Source organism: Leptinotarsa decemlineata, unplaced genomic scaffold (assembly GCF_025532065.1).
Source record: "Leptinotarsa decemlineata unplaced genomic scaffold, Ldec_3_MD MMD2_tig00004307_RagTag_RagTag, whole genome shotgun sequence".
NCBI lineage: Eukaryota > Metazoa > Arthropoda > Insecta > Coleoptera > Chrysomelidae > Leptinotarsa > Leptinotarsa decemlineata.
The window spans coordinates 10,199,717-10,224,149 of record NW_027412606.1 but is presented as its reverse complement, the minus strand read 5'-3'; the positions used below and the strand labels follow the sequence as shown (position 1 = coordinate 10,224,149).

Sequence of the window (24,433 nt, the reverse complement as noted above, 5' to 3'; positions counted from 1 at the left end):
ACTGATAACATTTGAAATGTATTCATTAGGCTAATGAATTACGTATCTATCGATATATTGAACGTTTATTTACCACAGACTTCTACAAATTGAGATTCACAACACCCACATATTTGATGTCTGTTTCATGTATACCGGTTTAGACAGAGGCCAAAGTTTAAGACGTGGGTATGCAGATGGTATTGAAAATTATGAATTTGTCTACAATTAAACTTGTGATTTCATAGCTTTGTATCGATGTTCAGACATATTTACAAATAATTATTACTCATGTTCCTTTGTCTAAAAGATCGCAGTTTAGTTCATTGTTCAGGAGTAATTATTTCATTCAATATTTTTTTTTAAAGTCTGAAAAATATATTATAAAATTCATAAAGTAGATACATGAAACTAATAATCATGTAGGTTCAAGTTTGAAGTTTAGGTTATCATTCTTAACTAATTTTCAATGTGTTGTATGGAAAAGAAAAAAAATTGAGTTGGTGAGAAATAGCGACACCAATAGCAAAAACAACCAAAGAAGAAGAAGAATACCATTTCAGATGTAGAAATATAAAAAACATCCAACTTCATATCGCAGTAAACAAATTATGCAAAACATTATTCTGTAAAAGGATTCTGTCAAAGGATAACGGTGAATTATAGCGAAAATTTTTGAGAGGCTTGGAGAGAAAGCGTCTCTGACAAAACTTCATTATGAAAATTCTGCAGAAAATTCACAAAACACAACTCCTAAACAGCTTCTTCAGGCTTGAGTGATTCTAGAATGAAACTTCACATAGTGCTTCTAGACTATATAAATATAGATGGATAATGAATTTAACTAACTGGTCCCAGGTAAATAAGCTTATTAAAAAGAAGATGTATATAATATTGCTCACCTGTGTTCTCATAACACAGTACTAATTACCAATTTCATCACTAGAAAACAAAATCAATAGACGAGAACAATTCTATCAAGTCATTGAGCAGCTGTGGTCTGACATTTTTGAACAATTGATTTTCATCAAGCACTTTCGGAGATTGATTTGTAAACCTTTTCCTTCCAGATCATAGTCATAATTGAACCAGAAGTCGACTTATACACTCCCCATTTACTCGACACTAAAATTTTGTTTTTTATAAATTTCCTCAAGATTATTTAAATTATTTGTTCTGTAAACTACGTTCAATTTTTTTTTGGCGGAACTAATAAGAAAAGTATTATATAAAATTTATGACATTAAAAATAAAATAAATACAACAATAAAAATTAATTGGCGCTCCGGGGCGACTTCATTGATTCCAGTGGCGCATTTGCTTTTTCAGCTGCAGGAAAACCCGGAAAAACCTGCAGCACCACATCATCTGAAGATCTTGATCCAACAATGTCCTCTCTCTCATAAAACAAAATGTAGGGTGTCTCCAGAGGCTCCAATAAATTCAATGCATCGCCAGAACACTTCGTGATAGATTGTAATAGTAATAATAGTAATAGATCGAATAAATTAATTGAAAACTATAAAGGTAAAACTTTAGTGACGGATAAATAAGAAGTATACAAGAGTTTACTTTTGATTTTCGTCCCAGAACTCTCTTTTTCATCACAGTGAAACTCAAAAATGGAATCTGTAATAAAACTAGTATTTCTTCTCTTTGTATATACTTTGAATGGAACATATATTTTGCTGTTATCTCACTTCATCGAATATAAAGTTGAAGAACTTAATGGAGAAAAGTTCTTGATAGCCAAACCATTGAACTGGCGGTCTTCCAATCACTAGATCGAGTCCGGTGGCAGGCAGTCGAGGAATTTATGTCTTAACTACGTATTTGAGAAAAGTATGATGCTGATTCCAATCCTTATACCAGAAAATGTTTGCAAATGTTGAATTCTCTTCAAAAAATAGCTATTTATGATATGAGTGTGAATGAGTGAGTGAAAGACGAAACGAGCGTAGAGAGTTGAGCAATTTCACGAACAAAATAAAACTTACTTTTAATATGAATATCATACAAAGTTTTTTGTACAACAGTGCTCTTTTCATAATAATATAGATAAATTCAATATATCTATGAAAACACATTTTGACATCTCTTGTCAGTTAACTATTTTCATGTTATCGCATTTGCTGTGAAGTGGCCGTGTCAGGTGACGCCGAATCGCCTAGTTACCAACAAACAGTATTGTTTACAGCTCACGCCTTGTATTTAAAGTCACATTGAAGTTTTTGCTGGTGTTCAATATCTTGCATTGTGTTCCTGACGATATTGAAGAGCCTGTAAAAAGAGCTTCAATTGAATTGTTACAAAAATAATCTGCTCAGCAGTACGACATCGCATATTCTAATTTTCTTGGCCGGTGTAGACTTAAAAACTTCGAAGGAAATTTCAGCGAAATCGTCTTCTTAGCTTATCTAGAAGAGAAATCAAAAATGTGAAACTCGTCAACTTTGTGAAATGATAAAGTCGAGTACGCTCGTTAAAAATGGTGTCAATACAAACAAATATTTCAAGGTTATAGCATTCTAAAGCGGAAAAATCAAAGCGAAAATAGGCCTAAAAAATTAAAAACTCTCGGAATATGTGGAACCTGCCGGCGTGAAGAGATGTGCCATTTATTAATAGAAGAGATTAAATTAATGAATGAATCTTTTATTGTTCGAATTCCAAATACATAAACGAAAATAGGTCGTTGTTTTTGCATTGTTAGAAAAAAACATTGACCCAAATCATAAACGCAATGCTAACCCAGTTAGTATAAACACGTTTGGGAAAATGCTCTCTACCATTGCTGAGTTTCTGAACCTCCCAAAACCAAAGGAATATACAGGTTACTGTTTTAGAAGGTCTTCTGCTTATTTGCCAGCAAAATTAGGAGCAAATATAACGAATATTAAGAAGCATGGAGGATGAAAGTCTACAACAGTTACTGAGAGTTAAATAGATAAATCTATTTCTTATAAAAAAGCTATTGCTCAAAGAATAAATCCAACAGCTAGCTCCAGCGTTACAGAATCTTCCTCTTCACTTCAAGAATTAAATGTTAATGCACATGAAATTATCATCGCGGATAGTTCAAATATATTGCAAGGCTCTTCAACATCCCAAGTATATAATACAATGTATATAATACATTTGTGAAACAGAATCGTATCTGTATCTATATCTATTGTTCATAATAAAACTTCCTTGAAAATTGAATAATTATGTTTTGTTTATTGCCACTTGGTCGAAAAAAAACGTGTTAAAAATATTTTCAACACGCTACTTTGTAAACATAATTTTTTAATACTCTTGAAAACCATTTAAAAATGTCACTTTTAATGCCAGGTGTACAAAAAATAATTTTTTCTATAATTTTTCTAAAGAAAGTTCGTAGTATGAAGTTTAGTTGGTAGTTGCTCTGATCAAGCACATTTGGGCAAAGCTATAAAAGGAGGACCAGAACGACAAGTTAACTTGTACACTCCCTATTTATTCATAACTGAAATTTTGTTTTTCATAAATATGTTTGAATTTTTCTTTTTATAAGCTACGCTCAAACTTCATTTCGTGGACCTAACCTATAGAAAAAGTATTAGATTGAGAAAATTCATCTAAAACTCTTAAGGGCGAAACATTAGTACCAGATAGATCAGGAGTATACAGGACTCAACTTATGATTTTCGTTCTAAATGTTATACAGGTGGAAGGATTAAATGAATATAGAAAAAGTTTTTCAATAAAATCATAATTTTCAAACAAACTTCTGAAAAAAGATCTGGGGTTGACTCAAGAATATTAATAAATCAAAAAAATCCCAACTGAAACGGAATATTCTCATCAGTTGAAGTTGTTTCCTGATGACGACAACCTTCATAGCGTTCTTACGGCGAAACGAAATCTGTTCATCAAACCAACAACAGTTTTTTTCAAAAATTTCAAAAAGTAGGTAAAACTAGTTACGATTCGTCAACATGCAGCAAAAATAATGCTTCAAAATAGTCTAAGACTATTAAAATTACTTTTCGAAAACATCAATCTTTTCTTGAAACTGGTGAAACACTTTTTTAACTTTTGTAATGAGATTTGGCATTGGTAGTTTTTTCATTATTCAATCAATTGGAACATCTGAGACGTCAATGAAAATTACTATTGAAAATGATTAATAATCTAGAGGTAGCCACAAGTCAGGGAACTGTACTTGATGCAGTCTTTGCAAGTTACAATGTATAAATTTCGTTGGTTACTATAGCTACCATTAGCTAATTGTTACTTTTGTAAGATTAAATAATGATACTTATAATGAACATGCACAAAATTCTATTGTACATATTCCAACATATACCGACATGCAGATCGGAAAAGTCATTTGAAGTTTCAGTTGAAGTATTTGTGTTGATTCGTCAGTGTAGCAACGAAATAAAGTTGAATTCAATTCAGTTATCGTCAAACCCACGGAAAAACGTAAAAGTATAATGCTGACTGCATGCGATACCAATCCTTGTGATCGGTAAGTTCACGGTAAAACCTCGTTGATCCTCGCAGAAGTTGCGACTTCGGAAGGTTGTCATTCATATGAGCATGGCAGCTGGTTAACAAAAATATCCATTTTCTGTTTGAAATGTACGTTAGGTTAGGTTGTGTCCAAAGTAAGTGTGTCTATTCGACCCCCCATCGCAACCCGCAAGGGTTTATTGTGGCTCACACCTATTCACACCCAGTTTCTTAACGAAGCCGGTTAGTTTGTATGGTGTGAGTACGGCTCTGCCGAACTCTAAAAACCTGATTCGGTCCCCAGTGGGGCAGGCACAAAGTATGTGCTCTGATGTAGCATCATTTTCCAAACAGAGGCGACACACATTGTCTTCCGACAGTCCGAGTCTCTGCACATGATGATTCAAATGACAGTGACCTGTAAGAAGGCTTGTTTAGACATCGTAATTCATCCCTACTGCAGACCAATAACTGTTTGGTATCAAGCTTCGAAGGTTGAATAAACGCCTTGAAGTGAGCCAATCTTGGAAGATCCTGCCAGAAGTCCATAAATCTTCTTGTCATCCAGGTGTTCAGGCCTAAAGCGATGCCAATGACAGGTTCTGGTCCGATGAAGCTGCTTACAGCACCCTCCCTTGCAACGGAATCAGCAGCCTCATTGTCTTCCAGGTCAATATAGCCAGAAATCCAGACCGGAGACAATCTGTTAAGTCTTCCTATCGAGGAGAGTCTTTTTTAGCAATCTGCTACCAATCTAGACGTTGCTCCGTAGGAGCCAAGAGCTTCAACGCCGCTTGACTGTCCGAGAATATTTTTATCGACTTGTGTACGAGGTTGGATTCCTCCAATCTCTCCGCACACAATTCAAGAGCATAAATTTCCGGTTGAAATGTATGTTAGCCATTATATTCTTTTTTAAGAATGTTTTGGAAATGATAATTTTAATTCAAAAACTTGTTCTACTCTATCCTACACTATCCGACATGACGTTTTGTCTTTAATGGTTTCGAATAAATTTCCTAAAATTTTTATATTTCTTTGAGTTACTTTAAAAAAAAAACAACTTTTCGTAATTAGCTAATTTGGACTTATGATTTACAGATTTTTCTAATTGCCCTTCAAAACATGTGTCATTCTTTCTCAATTGGAAGCTCGCTCGAGTGTAGATTGGGTTAGGTTAGGTTAGGTCCAAAGTGAGTGGGCCTAATCGACCCTCTACCGCAACCCGCAAGGGTTTATTGTTATTCATACTCGACCAAATAAACCCAGCTTAGTTTGTTTTCATTTTGTTTGTATGGTGAGTGGTGTGGTCTTTCAGGTCAGATGATTAGAGTACGGCTCTGACGAACTCTAAAAACCTGATTCGGTCACCAGCGGGACAGGCACAAAGTATATGATCTGCTGTTTCATCGTTAATGAGGTAGTCGGATAGTCAAGATGCAAGATTCCCACCTGGATACCCGCAACAACCTTTTCATATTATGAGGGTTTTTGCACGTCAGCTACACCTGACGATGCCTTAGATTCGACCGTCTAGGGCTTTTTCGCCTCTGCTTTTGGTGAATCATCACTTGACCGTAAACGTTTGCTAACCTACTCATGGGGTGGTTTGTTCCTTCACCTGAAACAGATTTTGCGTACGCCGCTGAAGAATTTGGTTTAGGGTGGTTTCATAAGGTACCCCGCTCTTGAGGAGACGACTCAGTCGTTTCCTGGCTGCACCACCTCGCTCGAGTGTAGCTCAATAACACAAGAAGAAAAGAAAAACATTAACGATAGTGAACCGAGCAATATCTCAAATTGGAAAGTAATACACATAGCCTTCATCTAACCTCACCATAGTAAAATTTACAAATGCATACCAGGAAACAACTATGAATTTCACTAGTTCGGACTTCCATTGTCTACTATATAAAATGATTTGAAATCCCTGAAACAAGTAAAAAAAGAATAATTAAAAAAGAATAGTTGAAAATAACAATTATATTAAGCAACAATAAACCTGAAATGAAATGATAGTGAAGTAACCTACAAGTAAAAATATAATAATTGAATAAATAAAAATTAAAGGAATGCAAAAAGAGAATAATAAAAAATAAAAAAGTGTAGAGATTCCAAGTCACGTTAGTTCACGACGTTTCGATTGTTGGTATCTACAATCGTCTTCGGGTGATGACTGGACTGATTCCTCCGAGAGATGACTATTTTATAGGTCGTTGAAATACTTTCACTTTCTCTACTTTCTATTTTCCGCTTCACTGATTCCGTGAGAGATGACCGATTTGGCGGGAGTTGGTCAGTTTCCGTTTGATGATGGGTTTCCCATCATCCCATCATTCCATCATCAAACGGAAAATGACCAACTCCCGCCAAATCGGTCATCTCTCACGGAATCAGTGAAGCGGAAAATAGAAAGTAGAGAAAGTGAAAGTATTTCAACGACCTATAAAATAGTCATCTCTCGGAGGAATCAGTCCAGTCATCACCCGAAGACGATTGTAGATACCAACAATCGAAACGTCGTGAACTAACGTGACTTGGAATCTCTACACTTTTTTATTTTTTATTATTTTCTTTTTGCATTCCTTTAATTTTTATTTATTCAATTATTATATTTTTACTTGTAGGTTACTTCACTATCATTTCATTTCAGGTTTATTGTTGCTTAATATAATTGTTATTTTCAACTATTCTTTTTTAATTATTCTTTTTTTACTTGTTTCAGGGATTTCAAATCATTTTATATAGTAGACAATGGAAGTCCGAACTAGTGAAATTCATCACGAAACATTGTCAATCACCTTCAAACAAACGAGGAAACAACTACTTTCCTGACTATACCATGACGAAAATTGGATTGCATCATCCAACAGCTAATAGTTAAAGATTCCTCACAAAGAAATACATAGCATGTTATTATCTCCGTTGAAAATTTTGGAATGTTTCTTCCTAATAATGCAACCTTCATCTGAGACTGGAGCCGTTCCATTCAATTATCATGAAGTTGTGTTACCTGCATCTTGTGAATAAAAGCCCAAACAGCAAACAAGCATTTATTTCAACAGAAATTGGAACAGCCTGTTGACTATGTCAAAATTCATTTGAAATATTTTTTGCTCTGCATAGTATTTTCCGTTGAATTATCAGGCTATGTTGATTTCTTTTAGATAATTGTTTCATCGCTAGATTACTATAAACAGTTTCTCAGAAACTTGAAACTTTGCTTCGAACCACATATCTGTACACACATAAGCAACTTCTAATAAAACATGAAGTGAAATTAAACCAGTTCTAGAATATCGCTCACTATCGTACCCAAAACCAGAACACACCATTTCAACACTTCAATTTTTACCCCAGGCTACTCAATTCAAGAACCCTGATATTCGTACATGTACCGCTTTCAGTTCACCATAGATATTCTTGCCTTACTGCATATTCCTGGAGTGAAGAAACAAAGAGTGTATAGTAATATTTTTGGCTCCATTACCTCAGTTGTCTTTTTTTCTGTCCATTACTTTCACAATTGCTTTCATTATTCCACAGAAAATCAAATTATATGGCATATTTCAACTGATGAATCAAACACGATTATTCAATATTTAGGAATTCAACATCACAGATGTGATGTTGAGTTTCTAATTGATTTTTTTACATAACAGAATGATTCAAATTTTCAGACGTCATCAAACACTGAACAAAACAACATAAAACTCCAGTGATACACAAAGGACAACTGGTCAGGTAGGTATCTCCTTTCTTGATCGCATCCACTAACCCGAAAACAAATAACTCATAATGGGATTGGCAGGCAGCTTTTATTAGATTATGAATTCGATTTCGAACCCCCAGGCAACAAATGACTACATTAGTTTCAATTGAGGAACTAGCAGAAATAAATGATATTCATGTTAAGAGAGGATGGAATAAGTTTGCTTATTTTTTCGCGCTATAAGATCAGATGAAATAGTACTTAATCACCAAAGTCATAATTATATCTTAGGACTAGAACGCGTCTTTAATATGGCGGATGGACAAATCGTGAAATGACTGCAACATCGTGGATAAAGCGTTTATAGTAGGCACATCATTCGAAAGAAAACTAATGTTCTCTCTTTCTTCTCTCTTTTCTTCAAATTAGCACGTTTCTCCATTCATCGTAAGACAATAAATTAAATCGATTTGCAAGATTCGAAGTGTAATAATAGGTTTTAATAACATTGAAAAATGGATACATTTTTTACAGAAGTAAACATCATATGACGAGTCGTGTTTTCTAAGTCCTCTCGTCTACTGGGAGCGGAAAGCTGCGATAATTTTCGAAATCAGTTAGTCAGAATTCGCACGAAAACGCACGAACGATCCAAACACAGGGATCGTTAAGGGACCGAGTCGACTTGGCCCGTATCGTTCGTCAGTTTTCGTCCGACTGCTGCGATTTGATTGCGAATTAGTGCGAAAATAGTTAAATTAATGTATTGAAATGTAAAGAAAACTGATGATCATCATCGATTTGACGATCATGTCACAAATGAGAGAATTTACCGAATTCCTTACTATTTGCGTGAATGGAATTCACCCACATTTCCCGACTTCGGCGATATCGATAATTCCAAATCAAAAACTTCTTCATTAGAATAATTAAAAAACCCGTTCCAAAGAACCATCTCACCTACTACGAATCCGGACGAATACTGAGCAATGGACGATGTGCTTCGCACGATTTCGTACGAACGGTGTTTGCACCAATTTTTATTCAAGTTTCTCATATATGGAGCATTGAAAAGGTACATGAACATATTTTAATTATCAAGCAGTCCACACGAAAACGTGACTAGCTTTATTCGCTTCGGTAACTACGATTTTGGAAAATACTTTAATCTCGCTCAGCTCTGACATTAAAATGTAAAATGTAAAAATAACAAACTTAATTTTCATTACCGGATATTAACTGAGTGAATTTAGACAATATTTAGTGAAAAACACTGAATAATCGTCACAATAGATAATAACACAATACACCAAACAATCTTTAATAGATAGCTATGAAATAGAATTCATTTGAAACCATTTACAATAAAATTATTGTTTGATGCAGGTCAATGTAAAATCAATTGAAGTTGAAAAATCTTTTATACATATAATATTTCAAAGAATAATTTTTTAACCGCTTGGTAAGTTGTGGTCAAAAACTCCAGTCAAAAATATGCTGTGACAACGCATGGTTTCAGACTGTAGGATTTTTCCTACAACTACTCAGTTTAGAAACATTTCATTTCTTTATTTATTTTTATTTTGTATTATGAATTTTTGTTAGGAAATTAATTTCCCATCAATCTATTATCGAGCAGTTGTCCAAAATATTCATCAATATTCTTTTATTTTAATTTTTACTCATCATTTTCGTATTATCTCATCGCATATCATTGAACTGATCTCTTTTCTGAAAACGAAAGTTTATTGTCGAAGAACAGATAGAACGACACCACTTGGGATGTTTCGAGTAGGTACTCATCGTTAACACTTTTATGGATTGAGACAAGGAATTCGGACCCAAGTGGTTGATCCTTTTTGACTATATTTATGACCCCGACCATTGTCAGGGATGATTTTTCGAGAGTTACTTTGAACACATTTCTTAGCCGATGCATTCATTCCATTCTGGGATTTCGGCCGGGAACTATTTCTCATTCTGAGGTTTCCGCCGAGAACTAAACCCTCTCTAGAGCCTCCTCGCTGATCTAGAAAAGAATTAGCGTTATTTCCTCGAGGTTACCCTGTAATTTTCTCTTTCTTGTTTTGTTGTTAATAAATTGTGCGATTAATAAACGCTGTGTCTCAATAATAATTCACCTATCACCAGTCTCGACAAGACGACAGTCTTCTCGATACTTCTTGTACTGATGTAATTTCAATTAGCAGTTGGTGATTTGATAACCTCATCCAAGTTTATAAATCGACCATAATGATCTGAAATATTATCCGAATGTCATCTGAAGATGAACGACTATAGACAACGACGTGTGTTTGCACTCGAAAACTGACCCTAATTTCTATCGAAAAATCATCTTCAGCGATGAGGCCCATTACTGGATGAATGGATATTACGTGAACATACGAAATTGTCGAATTTTATACGATACCATTCCAACTGAGATCCAAAAGTGTCCAATACATTCCGAAAAAGTCACTGTTTGATGTGAATTTTGGGCTGGTGGCGTGCTTGCTCTATATTCCTTCAAGAACGAAGTTTGTCAGATCATCATTATCATCGGCGAGCACCATAGGTCCTCACAGCCAACATAACTGATGCCATTCGTCATATTCAGTTTGACTCATGCGCCAGAGGCTTGGAAAATTGGACGTTTCGGATGTTTTTCACTCAGAGAAGGCGTGGCGGACATTTGATGTAATATTCCACAAATACATACTGGCATAAAATTTCAAAGATTTCTCACATACTTTATTTTATTTAAATTTAAAGATAGGAAGCACTCAATGAAAGAGCAAATATCTGTCAACCACGGCAAAACTGTTATAATCCTCTTCACCTGAAGGAGAAAATCGGACGAGCTAACGCCACTGTCCCTCAATGGTGAGGTCATTCCATTTGAAACGGAGTTAAAATATCTCAGCATTATCCTTGGTTAAAAACTCACCTGGAGAGCTCACTTGAAAAAAGTGTTACACAAAGCCAGACTGTCCCTATAGACATGTCGAAGGATTTGTGGTAGAATTTGGGGTTCAGGTTCCAATCAAATCTATTGCTTTTATGTGATGATTGTCAGAACAATGATCACCTATGATGCAATTGCCTGGTGGCTGAAGGCTTTACAGAAAACGGCCAAGGCAAAGCTCTCTGGCTTACAGAGACAGGCTTGTCTGACCATCAGTGGTACCATCAGTACCACATTTTTCTGGAGAGAGAGGCGAGATGGACTGCATATAGACCTGTGCACATTGCCGACTGCAATTGCCAATGCAAATCAATTTAATGCAGAGTGCCACAGACTGTTGGTTGACTCTGGAAGTCACAGCATTCTGGAAATGACCTCTGACTTCATGCTACCAACTGTCAACTACGAACTGCCTTATAAAGTACTCTTCCCGAGTAGAGAGGACTGGATCCTCCGGTTGATAGAAATATCAGCAACAGATAGTTGTTAGTTCACCGATGGATCAAAAACACCTTCCGGGTCCGGTGCAGGTGTCGCAGACCTAGGACAGAGATATACACCTGCCTAGGAACCTATGCGACTGTATTTCAAACGGAAATTCACGCTATTGACTTGTGTGCGGAGAGGTTGGAAGGATCCAACCTCATACACAAGTCAATAAAAATATTCTCGGACAGTCAAGCGGCGTTGGAAGCTCTTGGTTCCTACCGAACAACGTCTAAATTGGTAGCAAATTGTCAAAAACGACACTCCTCTGGTCTGGATTCCTGGCCATACTGGCTTGGAAGGTAATGAAACTGCTGACTCCTTTGCAAAGGAGGGTGCTGCAAGTAGTTTCATCGGACCAGAACTTGTTATTGGCATCCCTTTATGTTTTGCCAAACAAAGATTGAACACCTGGATGGCAAGAAGATTCTGGCAGAATCTTCCAGGATTGGCTCACTCCAAGGCGTTTACTCACCCTTCGAAGCTTGATACCAAACAGTTGTTGGACTACAGTAGGGATGAACTACAATGTCTAACAGGCCTTCTTATAGGTCTCTGTCATTTGAATTATCATATGCAGGGACTCGGACTGTCGGAAGGCAGTTTGTGTCGCCTCTGTTTAGGAAATAATGAAACAGTAGAGCACATACTTTGTGCCTGTCCCGCTGGGGACCAAGTCATGTTTTTAGAGTTCGGCAGAGCCGTACTCTTATCATCTGACCTGAAAGACCACTCATCATACACACTAATTGGCTTCGTTAAGAAGCTGGGTATGTTTGGTCGAGCGTGAATATGTGTGAGCCACAATAAACCGCTGCGGGTTGCGGTGGAGAGTCGAATAGACCCACTCACTTAGAACCTAACCTAACCTAATGAAAGATCCTATATATCAAATATAGATGACGTGCATTCCAAAATATCATTCCTCTTCCCTAATTTTTATTAGAATGCAACATATATAAACCCTTTGGCTCGTAGGTTAACCCTGTATAAATAGTTCACGTCTGAGAGGACGGTAACATGTTATTATCTTCAGAAAAGGCGAAGATCTTTACACTAATGATGTGAAACACTACAATGATTAAAGTGTGAAACCTTCCATCGAACACTGGAGGCTGATTGTTTATGAGATGCCAGTGATACTAATATTTAAATAGATGAGTTGAGTTATTGTGGTGAATGGTCAGGTCTCATTCAAGGCATCAATTCACTTTCATGAAATTTTGTCAAACGATAACTAGCAGAGAAATGAACATTATAAAAATTTTTGAAAAATATTTCTGAGAAATTTTCTAAAAACTTTATTGAATCGAAATCACCCGAAAATATTAATAACGATAGAACTGCAGTGGAAAAAAATTTCAACGAATCAGTTATGACCTAAAATCATGAAAGAGCACAGTAATTTTCAAGTTTCATCAGCAGTTTTGCAGAAATTTGGCTAGTTAACTTGTACGGCGCTTCATAAGACCTTTCAAAATGACCATCGGCAAGAATAATAAGATTATGGCTCATCTCAACTACAGGATACGAGTAACTTCACAGGACTCCCGAACATTTACCGGAACTTTCAAAGCTTTCGATAAACATATAAACATGATCCTAGGTGATTGTGAAGAATTTCATAAAATCAAACCCAAGAATTCAAAAGTGGAGAGAGAAGAGAGACGAGTTTTAGGGTTCGTTTTGGTGAGAGGGGAGAGTATTGTCTCAATAACTGTGGAAGGCTCGCCACTTCCTGAAGAGGGCTTGCCCATAGTTCCTATTCCAGAAGCAGCTCTTGGACCACGAATAGGTGAAACCTCTGGAAGGGGCATGCCTCCAGGAATTGGAGGAGTACCTGTTGTTTCGCAGGGACCAGTAAGAGTGGTAGGCGGACCATCTCAGCAAGTCATGACACCAGGGGGAAGAGAACAGGTGTTTGCCCCACCACAAATGGATCAAGGTCCTCCAACAATGGGTGGTCCACCACCAGGTGTAATGGGGCCCCCTTCCTGGAGTGATGGCAATGACTCCTCAAATGAGCATGGGACGAGGAGGCCCTCCACCTCCGATGGGATTGAGAGGGCCTCCACCCGGAATGATGCGAGGAGGACCTCCTAGACCACCAAGACCATCCTGAGAGTTTATTATTCTTGAGTTCAAATGTAAAGTAATGTATTTCCAATGCTGATTTCGCAGTAGAGTGTATCCAAAAATCTTTAATGCTGATAATAAATTCTGCTAGAGTTTTCATGAGGATGATTATTCTAGCTTACTCTCTTGTATTTTCTTTTACATGGTGCGAAAGTAAATAGATCCCTTCTCCCCTATAAACTTTTCAACGGAGCAAGCTTGAATTCAGAAAAAAAATTTATCAAAAAGAATGATTTGTAGTACTATTTGATGAGACAGCCGAAGGTGTGACATTTACCGCAGAGAGGGCGCTATTAACATATTTCCAATAGAAAGTGGGGTTTTAATATATAAACATTGAATTACACGAAATAAAAACATTCTTTCGAAACAAATACTTCTATATGAACACTGAATTATATAGAAGATACTTTTCTCTACTCAGTTTGTATTTCAAATATTCGTTGTCGAATAAAAATCAGATATCATTCACATGAGTTCTACTTTGAATGAATGAAAGTAGCTGTTTCAGGAGGACTTTCTTTCAATTTGTGTCTGAAAGTTACTTCTTTGCATGATCTACACATGCATGTATAGAGTTACTTATTTTCGAATTGATTACTTCCTTCCTTTCTTTGGAAGATTCCCTCATCATTTTTTTTTGTATCAAGATGGAGTAGTAGAAAGCCAAAAACTTTCTTTTCCAAAAATGAATCACTCCTAAAAATATAACCCCTTCAATTCAAATATTTTAATTATTTTTACAACGTTTACTATTTTGAATTTGGATAACCGATTGCGAAGTTAGTAATGTATGGATTGAAAACTACGAAAAATTATAAATCGCAATTGAAACAGTGCGAAAATGGGTTATGAGAGGTTACAACTAGTTTGTTATAATATGTAAGAGAAAAAATTGTTCACAGAAATTAATTCAGAATGGAATCTAATTCAGGATTTCGTGTGATCTGCTATGCAGTTAAGAATTCATACTGAGAATTTGCTTCATTTCATTTCGTTTAGATTTTCAAAAACAGTTCGCGTCAGATTTTTAGAGGAAAAAACAAAAACAATTCTCATACGTCGGAGCCGATGATAATTTTCATGAAACAGACAGGATGGTCAATGAAAGATTTCATGATAATAGATAGATCTGCCTGGCCTGAAATATCTTGGTTGGAAAATGTCAAGAACTGAAAGTGTAGCTAGAGTTAGAGGAGCTGGTTAAAAACACATGTCTGCAACAGAAAAGCTGCCTGAATGTTTTTAACTGATTTCCGTGTATTTAAGTGTTCTGAAAACTGAAAAAATACTCAAAAATTTTCTAAACATCAGGTTATTTTGCAAAACTAAAACTTAAGTTGTCAAAAACGGTTTTTTTGGCTTACTCCAAGTTATAAATGAATAGATACAATTTTGATTTTATTTTTGTTTTTGAATGTATGCAGACCATAACTATCATTACTTTCCCATTAATGAACGTCTTGTGCGCTACTTTGTCCAAGAGGACAAGTTATTTGTTAGGAAAAAATACAAGCACAGGCGGATGGCTCTTTTCTGGATGGAATCCAGCAACTTCAGTGTATATTAGGGGGCAAAGTTCCATACATGAGAACAATACTCCAATGAAGGTCTGATCTGAGCTTTATAAAGCATCAAAAGTTGCTGTGGTGTGTACAGTTTTCTGGTTCGGAACAATGTTCCAAGCTTTTGAAAAGCACCTTTGCAATTCCAGCGATATTATTGTGCCAAGACATATTGGTGTCCATTTTAACCCCCAACAGACTTATCGAAGCACAAAATGGAATTATCTGTCCTGACATTATTATATCCGGTTCGGAGACATTTATCTTCTTGGAGAAAACCGATGCCTGGGTTTTTGCAGCATTGAATTGAACCTGGTTACTTTCACCCCAACTCGAAATGACTCGTAGATCCTCAATCAATATGCAACCTCCTATTGCCAGTGAAGATATGCCTCCGTAGTCGATGTCCTGGAATCCAAATGGAATGACGAGACAAGTGTGATTTATTGTAGGTACCACTATTGGAGATTTGATGGACTCATTTAATATGACCCAGCACAGTGGAATCGAAAGAAGCCTTAGAGCAGTTCTGCTTCAAAATGGCGGTTTCTATGCTTCCATTCCTGTTGGTCATTTCGTACACCTCAAGGAAACCTAGAAGAACCTGGAGTTGATTCTTTGCAACATAAAATATAAAGACCACACTACAGTGGGCATGTTGCTCGGACAATAATCTGGGGGTTCCAAATCCCTTTGCTTTTTGTGTCTCTGTGATAGTAGAAACCGAGCAAATCACTGGATCAGGAAGTGTTGCGCTCCAAGAAAGCTTAATGTTCGCGAGAAGAACGTCCTATATGAAACTTTGGTGCCTCTTCATGAGGTTTTTCTACCACCGTTTCACATACACCTGAGATTGATGAATAACATTATAAAGTCACTTTCAAGAGATGAAAATCGCTTCAAATATCTCATATCGAAGTTTTCAGTCCTCTCAGAGGCAAAGTTGAAGGAAGGTGGTTTCGTTGGATCAGATATTAGACGGTTTGTAGCTGATCCACAATTCATTACAACCATGACGGATCCTCAAAAGAGAAGGGTGGATTGCCTTCAAATTTTTAGGCAATAAAAAAGACCCTAACTAGGAACAAATTGCCAAAAGAATGTTGAAAACATTTTCATCATTCTCACCTTGATTACTTTTCAGAAAATTTAGGAAAAGTGAGTAAAGAGCAAGGTGAACAATTTCATCAAGATATTGAAGGGATGGAAAAAGATACCAGGGAGATGGAGGTGCAAGGTAGTGTATATCATCAACATGAAGTCGATGATTTCCGATAATTGATAATCGAATTCCGTCAGAGTATCATTCCTCGAACTAAGCTGAAGACTACAACAAACAACAGGTTTGTCGTCGCCCCATCTGCCTGTGAACGAGGTAACCAACTGCATATCCGAAATTTGCCCAATTCCTCGTATAAGGAAAGAAATCTTTCACGTATAGTCAGTGGGCACCGACGAGTGGCCAAACAGCCCGAAACCGGTCTGCAAGTGTGTTCCAATAATTGATAATCTATTGCGGAAGTTGTATCACCAACAGCATAGGCAGGAATAACTTCTGTGAAGAATCCTGCACTGACACCTGTCGGATATAATCCAACGCCCTTCGTGGTATTAGCCAGGGGAGTAGTTGTTTTCTGATAGGTGTCAGTCCATTAACCTACTGTGTAGGGTGTTCAGACTGGCCTGAACGAATTTTTCTCTTAGATGATTTGATTTATAGCCAGTCTTCAAGTATGCTCACTGACTATACGTGATAGATACATACATTTTTAGGAATCACACGTTAAAAGGTAAGACCTCGTTAATCCTTAGCTCGCACAAGTTTCGACTTCTGAGGGTTGTCGTTCGTAGGGGTGCGACAGCTGGTTAACGAAAAAACAGATTTTTTTTTAAACAGAAACCTGACGTTGTACGACAAAATGATTCAGCACACCCAAAAACATATGAATTATGCAAAAACAAACCATCTCTCAATTTTTTTTGCAGACTTATAAAATCTATCCCGGATGAAAAACAAAAGAAATTGTTGCGTCTGTAGTGAATTACACCCTGCAGTACTCCACAACAGTTAACAGTTAACATGAATTTAACGAAGATAACCCTGACAAAAGAATGCCGTATAGTGAGTTGATAACCGAACGTTTGAAACTGCATCAAAAGTATGTGTTTTAGTGACCAAAGCACTTTTTTCTTCCATGTTGACCGCCAAAATGTGCAATGTTGGTCAGACATGAACCCACGTATTTTTCAAGAAAGTCACACTCAAAACTCCTCAGGAAATAAATCCCTTGGCAGAAATATTGGGGAATTTTATTGTTGATCCCGTTTTGATCTTCTGTAGTTAAAGAGATCCCAATGGTGGGGGTCATATTTGAATTACCCTGTATGGTAATTATCCTCTACAAAAACCTAATCGAAAACACTGACTTGGAAAGGGTTCGACACCAAACCACACTGATCCTCATGAACTTATCGAAGGATCTGTAAACCCAAACGAATCCATAGGAATGACCTACGATGTAACGTCTCCAACAAACAACTACGACTTGCCTTCTACAGTCCTAATCGAGTTTTGGGAACTGGATCTTCTGGGAGAAGTTCATTGATGGATGATAAACACCTTCAAATTCTGGTACAACTGTATACATTCGAAGGCTCATGGCAGGGATATCAGCCTTGCAGATGGATCTATGTGACCATATTGTAGGCCATTGATTCATGTGTGAAGAGATTGGCCGAAACCAACTTTATACTAGAGATATATCAATAAAATATTTTGGAATACGTAAGAAACTCAGGAAACACCTGGTTTCCACCATGCTACGACGAAGTTGATACTGATCTGCGAAAAAAGACTACTGAATAGGAAAATTACTGGCCACACTGGCTTTGAACGTAATGACTGTCTTGCTATAGAGAGCACAGCATTGTACCAGGCCTTCTTACGTCACTATTGACTGAGTACGAAAAGACTTGTTATCTTAGAACATAGTGGGTGACATCTTTGGAAGACCATGAAACAGCAAAGCTCACGTTTTTAATTTTGGAAAAGTTTCATTCTTGCCATCTAACCTGAAAGATTGAATCAAATGACCAGCTCGGTTTCGTTGAGAGACCGGACTTATTTAATGAGTATGAATATGTGCAAGCCACAACAAACCTTCGTGGGTTACAGTGGGTTAGATTAGGGTTAGGTCAAAAGCGGGTGGGCCTACTCGAGACTTCACCGTAACCCTCAAGGGTTTATTGTGGCTCAAACATATTCAAACTCGACCAAATAAAATCAGCTTCTTGGTTTAAATGGTGAGTGATCTTTCAGGTCAGATAGTGGAAGTGTGGTTCTATCAAACTCTGAAAACCTAATAATTCGGTCCGCAGCTGGGCAGGCACAAAGTATATGCTCTGCTGTTTCATCATTTTCCAAACAGAGGCGTCTCTGCATATGATGATTCAGTCGACAGTGACCTGTAAGAAGACCTGTTAGACATCGTAGTTCATCCCTACTGTAGCCCAACAACTGTTTGGTTTCAAGCTTCGAAGGGTGAATGAACGCCTTGGAGTGAGCCAATCCTGGAAGATTTTGCTGAAGTCTTTGAATCTTCTTGCCATCCAGGTGTTTAATATTTATTTAGCAAAACCTAAAGCAATGCCAATGGTCCGATGAAGCTACTTGCAGCATCCTCCTTTGCAAGGAAGTCAGCAGCACCATTGCCTTCCAGGCCAGTGTGGCCAAGAATCCAGACCAGAGACAACTCGGTGGGTCTTCCTGTGGGTGAGAGTCGTTTTTGGTTACAGTGGGTAGTAGAATAGACACTTTGGACCTTTCTATGCTATCAGATAAGCTACAAAAATGTAAAAAACAGCAAACCAAACAGTTTTTTCTAAAAGTTTTCGCGTAATTTAACCATTTATAAAAAGGAGAAATTAGTTAAAAATGAAAATAATAATAATAATATCATTATCTACTGTGCTTTAGTGCTGTATATTTTGTTTTCATCTTCATCCGACTAAGTTAGCAAAAACTTTCGTTCAGTCAATTAACTATATTTTTCAAAAACTTCCTAACCTTTTCAGTTAGGCGTTTGTTACATTTGCGTAGTTCAAAATTGATAAGGATTTACTTGCTTTTTCAGTCTCACATACAAGAAACATTTTTCATATATTTCAAATAATATTTCGGAGAAAATATTGAAATTCTCACATTCCAATGATTGGAGATTTTCTAACTCATTTTCATTGGAATCAAATGGAATCTTGACAATCGATGTATATTATCATACGTTGGGTCGAAAGAGTGTGAAAACATTAACATAAACATGCATTCTCGTACGAGAACTCGTACTGCGCAATGATTTATTATGATTGTTAAAAGCATGGAGAATTTTATTATTTTTCATCGTATTACTAGAAATGTTGGGTAAGGAGTTAATCGTAGCTTTGTTGGAAACAAATTACATTCACCGAAACACTTGACGTATTTAATTAATATTCAGTGGAGCAAAAAGTTTATTCAATAAGAAATTATCAATTAACGCAACATCGAAATTGCCGATTAGAATGTTCTGCATGGCATATAAGCATGATTGTTTGAATAGGTTTTAATTCCATAATGACAATGTTAGTACCTCAATGATTTCATTCCAGTAATGGAAGGAACTGAAAATTTTATAAAAATATAGCAGTTTCTCAAATGAATTTTGATTATTACATTGCCTTACCTGCTAGAACGTAGAAAAACCTCACTTCGTGAGGTTTTTCTACGTTCACTCATACTATTATGAATTAGTTGAATATTTCATTATTATTAAAAAATATGAATGAAGGATCCGCTGATGTTCATATTTCTATTTTGAATATCATTCTAGTAGAAGTAGGAATCAATTTCTCCAGTTGATGGATATTCAATTGAAGTAACGAAAATTCAATTCTTTTTGGCTTCAGTAGGAAAAAGTGAAATTACATATGAAACTGAAACTTACTTGTGAAATTTGACATTTACAATGTACTTTTAGAAAATTGGACCAACTAAAACGAAATTTCATTGGTAAACCTACATTTTTTGTCTAATTTTGTACGGTAAAATTCACACATCAGTTAAATTTCAATACGTCGATTCCATGAAAACTCTTGTTATTTTACAAGTATCACGAATTTAACGACTATATTTACATAAATTATCTTGCAATGAGATTTACATCGAGTGTGCATTATACCAAATGGAATGTAAAAGAACATAATATAACGTCGACACATCATTTCCAACGTTTTTTTATGTAATTTTAATTTTTTTTTCACTGTGTATTTTCGAACTGGCATATTTTTTACTTTTTTTCAAAAAATTTTGTGTGCTTGCCTTTCATGAGTCCATTCCCTCATTTCAGTGGTTCAAAGACTGTAAATATCATTGATTGAAGTTTTACTGATGTCAAAAACGAACAGATATTATAAGGGATACACAAATTTGGTAAATGGACATGCGCACACTGATACAAAAAATATTTAGTAAATTCATCGATGACTGTCAAAGTGACGCATGTTGAGCATCACTTTTCATTGATAACGAATTTTCTCGACATGAATGTTTTGAGATGGCAAAACACATTGAAAACAAGCTCTTATTGAAGCGTACTGTGTTAATGTACTGAAAAAAATAAAATAGTTTTCTCAGAATAATCAATTGTGATAAAATTAAATTATACCTACCTATTCATCAAATATCTTTAATACTGATTATAATTCAATATTGTTTTGCTATGTTCATAGAAGTGGGTACAGGGTAATTTCATTAAACTTGCAAAGCGGATACGGAAAAATTTAATTTGTTATCAATTCGCGTATGCCGACCATTCAACCCTTTCATCTGATAGCCATATCATTAGTGTTACCATGGAAACGATTAGTCGCCATTTTGCAGCATCCGCCATATTGAATTTAAGATGACGTCGTTTTGGTTGACAAATTCGCCATTTCATGGTGTCCCTTATATTGATCTTGAAACGGTCGCACATTATCACGAGAACACAACCTGTTCAATCGGTCGACAAGTTCAAAATTTAATTTCAAGCGATCAATATATTGTGTGATGAAGAATAAATTCAATTCTGAAAATTACAAAAAGAGGCTGCTCTGGAAATAAAAAATCGAATCTGAATAATTTGGACATTCATTTTGAAGTCTGTGAAATTCTTTGCTCTCGAATTTTCGTAATTTTTATCATATATCTTCACCATAAAATATATATTTCAAAATTACCAACAGCAGATGCTTTTCTCTAAATGTCTTTACAACTTTATTCTCATTGAAATATTGAAAATTTACAAAAATTCCAACATTCTTCAGTTGAAGATCAAACAAACGGTAAACGTGAAACAGACATTTCTCTTTTTTACCTGAACACTTTTCATTTGATGTATCATATTTATTCAGTATCATTCAAAATGAGAAAGTTAGGGTGGTAAATGATACTACGTATCAGATTTCAGGTATCACTTACTTCTTCTCGAAAAAAGTTCTTACAAAATTTCATTACGTATCAAGAGTTTTGTCAAAAGTAGAATAACCTAGCAATGCAACAATGAATTCTCAAATGAGATAAAATAAAATATTATTGATGAATTTTAAATTTAAAAAATGTTTTTATTTTCAATCGTATAGATACTATAACTATTTCATCATCATTCAGAAGATTAAATCACCAATCTACGATCAATTGAATATTATAATAATAGCATGCGTAATATTTAAAAGAAATATTAGGTACTTACTTTATCACTTAAAATAATGATATGGAAAATAAAAAAATTGCTCCAGGAAAAAAATATTGAAATATCGGTAGGAAAATTAAGATTGTGAGTCTTTTACCAATATATACAGACAGAAAACGACGAAAAATGAATTCAAATACACGTGAGAAAGTGAGAGAGAAGTATACCTAGAGATAGAAAGAGAGTGTTAGGGGGGAGAGGGGAGAAAAGGAGTGATAGAATAAGAGAAGGGGTGAGGCGTAGGAGGTAGGCGGTGTACATGTTATAGAGAAAAAAGTGAAGAGAAAGCAGAAAGAAAGACTGACAGAGAAAAACGATTAGGAAAATTTTGAAAATTCACTGATCTAGGGTACAGAGAAGAAGGATATGTTTAAATACGAAATCAGAGATATAGACAGAACGAAAAGGGAAAAAATGAAAAAATGAGATATAGAAACGAAACTGAATGAAAAACAAATATAAACGAGTAGTTACCTATGATCTCTAAGGTGGTCCTGTCTTCTGAATGCCTTTCCGCAAATATCACAAGAATACGGCCTCTCGTCAGTGTGAGTCCTTTCATGTATGAGCAGGTTATAACTTTTCGTGAATTGTCTATTGCAAAATTTACAAATGAACTGTTTTTTCGGCCGAGAACTTCCTTTTTGCCTTCCCAATGATTCGCTATTATTAGATGTTGAAGTGGAAATTATATCTGGTAATGGACCCTGTGAATTCGGATAAATACCACTCAAAATCAGGTTGGAGCAGCTGGGATCCACAGGTGACGAGGAAGATGAGAAGTTATTGATTGTTTCATCGTTCGCTAAAAGTGCCAGATCTTCTTCTACTTCTTCAGCCAAATCAACATCTTCGCTTAAACTGGTATTATTAATTGCTTCCTCGCCAGAGGTGATAGTTTCCTCGCCAATTTTAGCCGTACTAGCAGCTATTTTAAGAATATCAATTCTCCCAGAGGTACTATTGACATTTGCCGATACTGTTGTCAAACGTTGAAGGGTGAAGTAGGATTCTAAAGCTTGCAAATTCAGTGCAGCTGCAGCTGCCGAATTAACCGGTAAAAGAGCAGCTTGCTGTAAGGAATTCATCATCGCACTCTGCAGAGAAAGTGCCACATTCTGAATGGATCTTTGTAGTAAATTTTCTTGTAACATTGCGGTGGCAATATTGATTTGCATAGGATTCACCTCATTACGATTGGAAAGTGAATCATCCGTGTTACTTTTGGTACTGGATTTATCATCTGACGTTTGCATTCTGATATCATTGAACACAAATATTTTTTTCAAACGAATAATATTTTGTATTTCAAAGATGCGAAATCTTGAACGTATTCTAAGCGATTAGATCATTGGCACTTCGTTTTCAGTAAGGGCATTGTATGGTTAGATTCAAAGTTGATAAATCACATACCTCAAGAACTTCAAGAATGTGTAACACATAATATTCTTTGTAAAAATATGACAACTTAGATGCAGGCCGTCTATCGTACTTCATTCAAATATACAACACGCGCGCGCACACTCTATTCTTAAACAGTAGACCATCGACTAAGCAAGGTATCAAGGCAGCTGTTAAAACGTTCTTCACTTGTTTTCACCTGTGCGCCATCTAGATGGGAGTTTAATGATTGAGAGACCTATATAAAATGATGAGGAATGAACAAGGAATGACAAAGAATATCAGGTATTAGGGCCAGGGCTTCGGGTTATTCACGCAATTTTTCAGGAACGTCAATCTCTGTCGAAACTGAATCTAAATGATGCAGGAAGTGATTTATGAAAATGATTTAGATTCGTAAATACAATCTGAAAGAAGTAACTGCGATTGAACGTTGAATTAACTAATTAATTTCTATTCAAAATGTCCTGATATGATGCATTTCTTCGTTAAACGATTTGAGCATAATTTAATTATGTCTGAAATACGAAAGTAACACCAACGAAATAGTCATAACTCGTACCATAAATAACTTTCAATAGATGATACAATCTAAGAATAGATCACTTCCAAGGCTTGAATAATTATTCAATATGTCTGAATTGAATGAATTTGTTATGGATATTCAGCGTGTGTCATAATGGGTTTCCATTGGAATTTTGAGGTGAATATTAAAATTTAGGATATACATGCTTTCAATTGTTCTGAATATACAGGAAATAAAGTTGCAGCGAATGAAAGTAGTGTTTTTTTAAATATAACGTTACATATTGATTTTCAATATGTATTAACATTACAAATTGTACAAGAATACTCACCTCCTGAGTGTTCAACTATAATTCACCGTGACGATCCATATATGCATATAAACTGGGATATCATATTGGTGAATATGACTATAAAATTA

The 24,433-nt window shown here is 35.8% G+C and overlaps 2 protein-coding genes across 2 annotated transcripts in view; one reads left to right on the top strand and one right to left on the bottom strand.

Annotated features, from left to right (window-relative positions):
* Positions 1–23,647, bottom strand: part of LOC111506895 (sister of odd and bowl) — a 31,829-nt gene extending 8,182 nt beyond the window's left edge. The window contains exon 1 of the mRNA XM_023162115.2: positions 22,561–23,647. Coding sequence (XP_023017883.2) covers positions 22,561–23,342 — 782 coding nt within the window. The 5' untranslated portion in view covers positions 23,343–23,647. The remainder of the gene's footprint in view (positions 1–22,560) is intronic.
* LOC111506896 (small nuclear ribonucleoprotein-associated protein B-like) lies at positions 13,101–13,743 on the top strand. Its single transcript, XM_023162116.2, is given in 2 exon segments — positions 13,101–13,613; positions 13,615–13,743. Coding segments are annotated over 2 exon segments (642 nt in total).
* Positions 23,648–24,433: the final 786 nt, after the last annotated feature.